The sequence below is a fragment of the Orycteropus afer genome, unplaced genomic scaffold, assembly GCF_000298275.1.
Source record: "Orycteropus afer afer isolate SDZICR_OR568_19922 unplaced genomic scaffold, OryAfe1.0 scaffold00176, whole genome shotgun sequence".
Classification (NCBI taxonomy): Eukaryota; Metazoa; Chordata; class Mammalia; order Tubulidentata; family Orycteropodidae; genus Orycteropus; species Orycteropus afer.
The window spans coordinates 5625008-5635746 of record NW_006921763.1 but is presented as its reverse complement, the minus strand read 5'-3'; the positions used below and the strand labels follow the sequence as shown (position 1 = coordinate 5635746).

Below are 10739 nucleotides of genomic sequence, written 5' to 3'. Positions count from 1 at the left end.
TTAAAAAAAAAAAAAAGTGTTCCCTTTAAAAAATGGGTTCTAAGTGTATAATGAGCATGACATGTGAGAGTGGGAGGGTGATAGAACAGGCATTACAGAGCCTCTGCCCTCAGAATGCTGCAGAGGGAAGAGTGGCGCTGAGTGACAGCCAGTTCTAGTTGTCTGCAAGGCAGAAGTATTTAGGAGTTTCCCCCTTCGTGGATCAAAGGGACAAAAACATCGCTACTTACTCTCCTGGAATGTAGATGCCATTCATTTTTCAGCCACCGATTGAAATTCAGCTGTAGAATGCTAAATATTAATTTCATTTTTGAAGGCAGATGGTTCTTTGGGGTCTCATTTCAAAATTTCTTTGCAGACTAGTTTATAATCAAAATATGTTTCAAATTTTCATAAAAGCTGCCCTGTGCTTATGCTAAAAACCTGGTTTAGTGGAGGGTAAGGAATCCCTTAACTATTACTTGACAGGGAGAGTATTGTGTAAGTGAAAAGCATTGCTTATAAAATGCTGGGGCCTCTTAGAGCTGAGACTTCTTCATGTCCTTGCCTGGGTGAATTCAGAAGCCACCCTCTACCTACAACTTACTTAATGTACTTTCTTCTTCTTAAAAAATTTTGAAACAGGGCTTACCGGCAACATCAGATATAAAAGATATTGACAGTTTGATGAGAATTTCTGGCAGAATTGAGTGTGAAAGTCCAAACAGACATCTCTATGATTTTGTTGGAAACATAAGGCTTGATGGACATGGGTATGTAAAATCAGTTTCATACAAACATGGAAAGTGCTGTGTGAAAGTTTTGCTGAGTTTCTTCCAAGCTTGGGAACATATTATTTTCTTGTGCTCTCAGTTTCATTACTCAAAATCCTTTTTGTATGTATCACTCTTCTATACAGTCCTTTTGTGAAAATGATATTTAGCCCCAATACATAACTCAAGATATTCCCAGGATTCCTGCCATCCTGGTAGTTGGATGTTTTCAGGAATATGTCCAGGCTTCTGACAAATTGTTTAATAGGTAAATAACCTGTGGCCTATGCTTGAGCCAGAATACTTATGTAATTACAAATAATAAGTTTACTATCCAATCTCCATGGCCTGGGTCCTTTTCTGTGATCCCTGGATACATCACGGACTTTATTTGTAAGGAGTTCATTGTACTGAATCATTTCTTGTGTCCTCTATATAATTCTGTGTGTTCTGTTCTAGGCTATGTCTTCTGTAGTCATTTTTTATTTTGACACATGTCCTGCCCTTTTCCCTCCTCCCCTCTTTCCTATCTCTTCCCACATCCATTCAGCCAATACATATTAAGCACTTCTTTGGCTTGGCCAGTTACAAGTGTTAAGGATGCAGCAACAAACAAAGTAAATAACTATGTTCTGGCAGTCAGGGAAAGGTAAACAGACCAACAATGAGACAATCAATAAGCAAATTCTGTAGCATGCTTAAAAGTGATAGATGCTTCTGGAGGATGGGGGGGCAGGGAGAACTGTACGGGATAAGGGAGATTGGGAGTCCTTGGGAAGGAATCACTTTTAGTTAGGGTGGTCCCAGTAAGTCTCATTGAGAAGGTAGTAGTTGAGCAAAGTTGAGCAGGGGGTGAGGAAGTTAGCCATTTGACTGTCTAGAGGGAGAGGATTCCAGGCAGAAGGAATAGTGCATACAAAGTATTTTTTATATTGTGACATCTTAAGAAGCTCTGGTGGCATGGTGCCTAAGGCATGTGACTGCTAACCAGAAGGGTGGCAGTTCAAACCCACCAGCTACTGGTTGAAAGGAAGGTTGGGCAATCTACTTCCATAGTGATAATTGCCTCAGCAACCCAAGGAATGGTCGCTGTGAGTTGGATCCGACTCCATGGCAGTGAGTTTTGTTTTGGTTTTTGACATGATCTAATAGTGGAAAGGTGATTGGAGTATTTGCAGAATGAGGCCAGTGTGGATGAGGTGGAATGACCATGGAAGAGAAAAATAGAAGAGGGACTGAGGGATAATAGTAGACTCGTGTAAGACTTTGTAGTCTTTTGCAAGTGTTTCATTCTAAGTGAAATAGGAATCTATTGCAGGATATTGAAAAGAAGCGTATCAGCATTTCAGCTCTGGAATTAACAAGCTGTTTGTTGTTGAGTGCCATCAAGCGGATTCTGACTCATAGTGACCCTATCTGACAGAGCTTCCCCATAGGGTTTTCTTGGCTGTAATTTTTTTTTTTTTTTTTTGGCTTGTAAGAACAGAAATTTATTGTCTCATAGTTATGGAGGCCAAAAGTCTGAAGTCAGGGTGTGCTTTACATTAGGAGAAGATCCTTTCTTGTCTCTCCCAGAAGCTCCAGTGTTCCTTGGCTTGTGGAAGCCTAACTTCAATCTCTGCCTCCATTATCACATCTTCAATCTGTCTATCTGAGTCTCTTCTGTTTTCTGTTTTATAAGGATCACTCATATTAGATTCGGATCCGTCCTACTCCAGTAACCTCATGTTACCTAAAAAAAAAAAAAAAACCAACCCTCAGTGCTGTCGAATTGAATCTGACTCATAGCAACCCCTCCTTGGATTTCTGAGGCAATATCGCTATGGAAGTAGCTTCCTTCCGAGGAGTGGCTGGTGAGTTTCAACTGCCAGCCTTCTGGATAGCGGTCAAGCACCTTAGGCACTACGCTACCAGAGCTCCCTCATGTAACCTAACATAACATACTCAGAGACCTGGTTTCCAAACAAGGTCACATTCACAGGTGCCAGATGTTAGGACTTCAGTACATCTTTTTGGGGGACACAATTCAATCCATAACAAGAAATAAAGGAAATTAGTTGTGGGTTAGGAGAAGGAATAAAGAGGAGACAGAAAAGTGGTGATAATTTTACATTCCTCTTTTTGTAGCACTTTAAATTAGTGAGCCAAGAGGGTAGCTAGTCAGTGAGTGATTGTGGGACAAGGAAAATTCTAAAGGCACATTAAACATTTTGGGTAGCTCTACCTTTGCCCAAAATGTACAGTTAACTGGTCTTATTCCTCCCACTAAGCCTTGAGTCTGTCCTAAAGGAGTAATCATCTTGACCCGCCCCAAAAAGCATGCGTTTTTACTTGGCTGTAGTCTGTACAGAAGCGGGTTGCCAGTTCTTTCTCCCACAGAGCTGCTGGGTGGGTTCAAACTACTGGCCTTTCCTTTACCAGTCCATCACTTAACCATTGCACCACCAGACTACTTTAAACAAGTGCATAATGTCCAAACAGAAATATCAAGTTGAATATATAAATCTGGAGTTTGGGACAGAGATCTGGGTTTGTGAGGTGCAGTGGGGAGTCGTTGGCATAGATATTTAAAACCATGGGGCTGGAAGTGACCCTGTAGGGTAAAAGCTATAGGTAGAAAAGTGAAGAGCCCCAAGGATGGTCTTGAGACTTCAATATTAAAGGTTGAAAAAAAGAAGAGGGACCAGCAACAGGGAAGGAGACCAAGTTGGTAGGATGGAAACCAAGAGAGAGCAAATTAGCTGTACTAAGGCACAGGGAAGTGACAGAAGTGGATGAGATGTGGCTGCCAGTCAAGTACAGAGAAGCTGAGTGTTAACCATTGGATTTAGCAAGTGAAGATATTGAGCATAATTAGAACAGTTTCTGTGCAGCCTGATGGGAATGAGTTTGAGATAATGGAAGAAGATCTGTTGAAAATAGCAAGCAAGTTTTTCAAACAGTTATGCTCTGAAAGGGTACAAAGCAATGGAATGGTAGTTGGCAGGAGAGATGTCCTACCTCTCCCTTCTTTCTCTAATTCTCCATTCCCTTGCTTCCCTGCCTCCCCTGCTTTACCAGTGTGCCTTATCTACCAGCCGACTAGACGTTAGCTAAATGCACTACTTCAGCTCACCAGTCTAAGAGAATGACATCAGTGCTTTCGTTATTTTGTAATTGCATTATTAAATGATTTGGATGCTCATTCATATCCACCAAAAGCTTTCTTGTAATTTCTGAAGTAATTATGTGTTCTAAAATTTGCTCTGTGATTTTTTTTTCATGAACATGTGGTTAAAGACTAATGAAAGATCGAGCCATTATACAAGTAGCATTTCTGTAATCGGACATGCGTAACTACCTAGCTTCCATTTCTTATCAGTTCCCCCATCAAATTGATCCCAAGCAAATCCATGCTCTGAAGGAGAAATTTTGTATGATGGTGCAAAGATTTAGAGATAAAATTCATATATGTTTCATTTTGCATGAAAGGTGGAAACAGATTGTCAGTGCCCATGTATTTGAAGCACATTTGACTTTTACGGTGATTACCCAGATTTCTTTGGAGACCCAAAGTTTGGATGATGTGTACTGATTCCTTCAATGAAGAGGGATGTTCATTATGCAATGCCAGAAATGTTAGGAGTACGGTTCTGATGAAAACTAATACTCCTTTTTTTTTGTGTCCTTGTAACGTTGTTGTTAGGTATCATCGAGTTAGCTTCGACTCAAAGCTACCCTGTGTACAACAGAATGAAACACTGCCTGGTCCTATCCCAGCTTCACAACCTTGCTATACCTGAGCCCGTCATTGCAGCCACAGTGTCAGTCCATGTCATTGAGGGCCTTCCTCTTTTTCATTGACCCTCCACTTTACCAAGCATGATATCCTTCTCCAGAGAATGGTCCCTTCTGACAACATAATCAAAGGTCAGACGAAGTCTGGCTATTCTCGCTTCCAAGGTGCATTCCAGCTGCACTTCTTCTAGGACAGATTTGTTAGTTCTTTTGGCAGTCTGTGGTACTTTCAGGATTCTTTGCTAACACCATAATTCAAAGGCATCAATTCTTCTTCGATCTTTCTTATTCATTGTCCAGCTTTTGCATGCGTATGAGGTGATTGAAAATACTGTGGCTTAGGTCAGGCACACCTTAGTCCTCCAAGTGTTTTGCTTTTTAACACTTCTGCAGAAGTCTTTTGCAGCATATTTTCCTAGTGCAATATATTGTTTGATTTTTTTGACTGCTGCTTCCGTTGGTGTTTCATTTTACTTGGATCCACAATCAACCATAGTGGGTACCCTTGGAAAAAGAAATCCCACTTGCGCCTTATTTATCACATGCATCAGAAATAGACGTAATAGGAACTCTCTTCCTCTCAGTTTGCAGAGCAGATTCTTGTTTAAATTATATGGAATGGTTGACTTCAATTTACAGTCATTCTAGAAACATATTTAATATTTAAGACTTGTTAAGAATTAAAAAAAAAGACTTGTTAAGAGATTGCCATTCATTGGAAATTTATTTGCTTTTCTTGAAGAACTGATATTCAAATACTATAAAATTAATATCCTGGAGAATTTAAATGCAGGGACTTGTCTCTGGAGAGCAAGGATGGCAGTGCAGTTGTATGTGAGATGTGCATATTGTTCTCACCTTGTGTATTATTTTTGAATTTTTAATTTAAGGGAATTATTTTTAATTTAAGGGAAGTATATGAGTAGGCAGGGAACAGATGTTGCAGCCCCACCGCATTGAAACATCTAAGAAAGCTAATTGGGCTTACTAATTTAGGAAAAGTCATAAATAGGGTTGAGAATTACTTTCTGTGAATCCCAAAACATCACCTCCTATTTTGGATAGTGAAGTAATGGGAGATTGGTGTTAAGAAGAAGCATAAGCGCTTTTCTCTAACTGTTCCTGTGTAACAGAATTAAGCTTATATGGAGGAAAATAGCTTATTTTCCAAAACTGAACTAAATAGAACCTTTTGTTCAGTATCAGAACCTTTCAGGGACTCTGTAGTGGCTGTGACGGTGCAGCGGTTAAAATTCTCTGCCACCAACCAAATTGTGGGCTGTTTGAACCCAACAGCTGTGTTCTGTGAGACAAAGATGTGATAATCTGCTTCAGTAAAGATTTATAGCCTTGGAAACTCTGAGGCACTTCCACTCTGTCTTATAGGGTCACTATTTGTCAGAATTGACTCAGTGGCGGTGGGTTTGGTTTGGGTGGAATTCTGAACCATTTTAGAAAATACTGTTTCTAATGTCAACATCCTCTGTCATAGCACTGTTCCCCTGGGAGCAGACCAGATTCTTCTGCGAGGAGCTCAGCTGAGAAATACACAGTGGGTTCATGGAATAGTGGTCTACACTGGACACGACACCAAGCTGATGCAGGTGGGATTTTTATCTCTGCAAAGCTTTTGGAGTTAAGTCTTTTGAAAATGTGTTATTTGTAGTTCTTTGTGCAATAGACCCATAAACAGCAGACCGTTTGTCACAGATTCCTGAGCCCACCCCATACATTCAGAATATGCCTTTCAGGTGAGTAAACCAAACCAAGCCCACTGCCATCAAGTCAATTTTGACTCGTAGTGGCCTTATAAAACAGTAGAACTGCCTCATATGATTTCTAAGGCTATCAGTCTTTTACAAAAGCAGACTACTTCATCTTTCTCCTGTGGAATAGCTGGTGGGTTCAAACCACCGACCTTTTGGTTAGCAGCTGAGTGCTCTAACCATTGTACCACCTGAGCTCCTTTCATGTGATTACAAAAACCAAAATCCAAACTCACCGTCATTGTGTCGATTGCAACACATAGCAACCCTTATTGGTTTCCAAGGCTGTAAATCTTTATGGAAGCAGACTCCCTCATCTTTCTTCTGCAGAGTGGCTGATGGGTTCGAACCACTGACCTTTTGATTAGCTGCCAAATACAAGACATGACTCAATGCACACAAGAATGTTGGAAAGTTTTACTAAAGATCATGTGATGCCTGAACTCTTTGTGTATACATCTACTGACAGTGTTTTGTGAATATTGCAATGGTGGATTCAAGTTGTCTATTTTACATTGAGTGCTCTACATTATTTTGTCTTACAATTTAATTTAATACAGTGATCAAAATTTTAAAGTATTTTCATAAGGTTAGAAAATAAAAGTGTGAATCAAATGCTGACCATTTTTTTTTGCAGTGTTTGTATTTATTTATATAAAAATAGGATTATTTTCTAAAACAGCTTTAATCCTAGCACTTGTAGTGTTTACACATGGCTGCAGGTGCTCCTTCTCTATATTATAGTATAATCAGTTCAGTGGTCAGATGGGTAATGAAACTCAGTTTTAAGATACTAAATGAAAATCTACTCTGAAGGCTAATGACTTTGTCCATTGTAGCAGAAGACATCCGGCACCACTATTAATGATTCTACCCTCTGTAAGTTCTATAAATCATTACTTCATAGAATTTTTTTAATAGAAATTATGATAGGTTTGATTTTCTGTCCTATAAATGACTTGGTTAGCACAGATCTGACATAACCATTTGAATCATCAGATAAAACTGAGGGAACTTGCCTCTCTTACTCTTCATAACCAGGATTGCTTGAATCACTGCTGTGGCCTGTGAAACAGTGGCTGCATGTGACTAGATATTTGGAAACCAGAGATCCTTTCAGTGTTGCCTTTGTACTGGTCGTTTCCCAGCCTCTAGCTGTGGGGTGCTTAGGTCTGTTTGCCTGCTTCTTAAGCTGAGAACCTAGATGCTTCTGTCCTACCCTGTTTATGTCAGAAGCCAAATAATGCATGTTCATCTTTCTTGACACAAAGGAAATACTATGTTTACAAAAGGACAGTTATTTCCTTCTTTCTTATTTGACTTTCTTAAAAAGGCTGTAGCAGTACAGGGGCCTCAGGAAAAAGAGGTTGTTAATTATTGACGTAAGAGCCATAGTGGCACAGTGGTTAAGTGTCTAAAAGGTTGTCTGTTTGAACCCACCAACCGCTGCTTCTGTAAAGATTACAACCTGTGGGGCAGTTTTAATCTATCCTACAGGGTCGCTGTGAGTTGGAATCGACTTGATTGCAATGAATTTAGTTTGGTTTATCCCTGTCTAAGTGTTGAGTTCTGACTTAAATACACATTACTAAGCCTTTTTTTTTTTTTTTTATTGCTCATGTTATTTCTTTCCACAGAATTCTACAAGTCCACCACTTAAGCTCTCAAATGTTGAGCGGATTACAAATGTACAAATTTTGATTTTATTTTGTATCTTAATTGCCATGTCTCTTATCTGTTCTGTGGGATCAGCCATTTGGAATCGAAGACATTCTGGAAAGGACTGGTATCTCAATCTAAACTGTAAGCGTTAATGTTTCCAATATGCTTATTTTTTCTTTAATGCATGTATTTGTTTCACGGTTGATTTGATTTTGATTAATTTTGTGGAATTTCTTATCATTTCTAAAAAGAACTTGTTGCAAAGGTAACAGCATTTGATCTTTATTTTTTTTATGATATTTCCAGTAAAATTTTAAAAATATGAGAATCTCTAATATATCAGAATCATTAGAAACATGAGCACTCCATGATATAAAACGTTCTGTACATAAACCTATAAACATGAAACTTCTTTACAAATATTTTTACACAAGTAGTTAGCTTTCTGATAATGAAAGCAGACTGAGTATGTCTGGAAGATATAATAAATGTATTTATATTTCAAAGCACCAAAAACTAGTTTACATGTTTTTAAAAGCATTAAATTGAACGTACTGTCATTTAATCTCATGAATGGCATGAGTGCTGTGCAAATAGTCATCTTGAAGCATTTATCTTTCAATTGTGGTTGTTAATTACCAATCTAGATATTTAAGAAGTAACTTTGCGTTGCTCTTTGCTAAGTATTTAAGTGGTAGTACTTAATTTCCAAAAAGTGTGAAAACAATTTCGAGTACAATCTTGTAACAAAATCTTAATATTTTTGATTGTTTTATTATATTTATTTAGCTTTGCTTTTCCAAGTTCTATGCACATCCATTGATTTGCTATTTCAACTTTAGAACTGTTCCTACTTCCATCAATTTGTGTCTTCATATATTTTACAATATCTCTTAAACAGCTTATTTTGTTTTCATTATTGAAGAGGAAGAGTCTAATTTATCTATGGTTGTCTAGTACTCAGATACTGAGTTTGGGTTGCTTTTGCTGCTGTTATATCCATTCACTTTTAAAGTGTACTTTAAATTGGAAATATGTTTCAATTATTTTGGTAAAGGTGATGATTCTACTCAATTGAGTTTTTCATTTCTAAACCATGAGATCTATGTCCGTGATATTTTGAAACTTTATGTTTGGAAAAGGATTTTAAATACTTAATAGTACTTTCACTCTCAAACCATTATTCAGTTTTTAATAGGGTAAACACTAAACTGAATACAAATATTATTTGATCTTGAAGAATGTATTTGAGAATAAAGATATGTTATTAGCATAGTTTGCCTCCCAAATTATCTAGACATACTATATAATAACGTCCTTTGTATGCTGTAGTTCTGGTCAATGCAAATAAAATATAAAACTGTAAATGACATTTTCCCCACATTCTCCAACAGATGGTGGTGCTAATAATTTTGGATTGAATTTCTTGACCTTCATCATCCTTTTCAACAATCTCATTCCTATCAGCTTGTTGGTTACATTAGAAGTGGTGAAATTTACCCAGGCATACTTCATAAATTGGGTAAATATGAATTATTACTGTTTTTTATCCTCCTGAGCAAACATACTGCCTTTTTTCCTATGATAGGGTCTTTTGAACTCTCAGAAAAATATCTTCATTGTACTTATCTTTTGTTGACTGGAGCCCTGGTATTGCCATGGTTAAGAGCTCAGGTGCTAAAAGAAAGGTCAGTGATTTGGTGATTCGAACCCACAGGAACTATACAGGAAATAGACTGCTTCCATAAAGATTTACAGCCTTGGAAACCTAATGGAGCAGTTCTCCTGTGCTATATAGGGTTGCTCACTATGAGTCAGAATTGGCTTGATACCAGCTGGTTTATTGACTACAAGATGAATTTCAAAATATTTTTTAGCCAAATATAATGGTAACAAAGTCCTCCATCTTCAAATCAGGTTTGCAGCCCAGACATCCTGGGGAAAATAGGTCTCTAGTTCAGAAAATCTGATTTGTGTTACCTAGGGGTAGCGGGGAAAGGTAAACCATGGAGTTTAGGGTTAAGATATATAGATTACAGTTTCTGTTATTGACCACATGAGTGAACTCTGCTGAGTCACTTCTTTGAGCTTTATTTTTTTGTGTACTAACAGAAGGCTGGTGGTTAAAACCCACCAACCACTCCTCAGAAGGAAGGTTGGGCAATCCTACTTCCGTAGTGATTGTTGTTGTTGTTATGTGCCGTCGAGTCGGCCCCGACTCATAGCGACCCCTCCTTGGGTTTCCAAGGCAATATCACTACGGAAGTAGGATTGCCCAACCTTCCTTCCGAGGAGTGGCTGGTGGGTTTGATCCGCCAGCCTTCTGGTTAGCAGTCAGGTGCTTTAGCCATTATGCTACCAGAGCTCCTACTGCCTCTGAAACCCAAGGAGGGGTCGCTATGAGTCAGGGCCGACTCGACGGCAAAGAACAACAACAACAACAACATGGGAATGAGAAAACATGCTTAAAGGGTGTCTTGTACAGGTTAAAGGAATCTTGTGACAAAGCAAAGAGCCTCATAAACTGTTGAGCCCTATGCAAATAACACTATTTACTACTTGTAACATCCAAGTTGTCTATCAGTTTTATACACTTAATGTGGTTTATTTTTCCACACTCTAAAAAAATTTAACTGTGCTTAAAGTTTTCTTCTTACATTTTTTTCTTCTTCTTTTTTTTTTTTTTTTTAATTAGGATTTCGGTGAAGATTTACAGAGTAAATTCACTTTTCATACAGCAGTTCACATATACTTTGTCTCATGTCATTGACCAAAATTTACA

General features: G+C 38.2%; 1 protein-coding gene across 1 annotated transcript in view; it reads left to right on the top strand.

The window, feature by feature from the left end:
* The window catches only part of ATP8A1 (ATPase phospholipid transporting 8A1), a 309537-nt gene that overhangs the window by 50393 nt on the left and 248405 nt on the right, over positions 1 to 10739 (top strand). Inside the window, 4 exon segments of the mRNA XM_042781818.1 lie at positions 625 to 752; positions 6022 to 6133; positions 7933 to 8098; positions 9352 to 9479. Coding sequence (XP_042637752.1) covers positions 625 to 752; positions 6022 to 6133; positions 7933 to 8098; positions 9352 to 9479 — 534 coding nt within the window.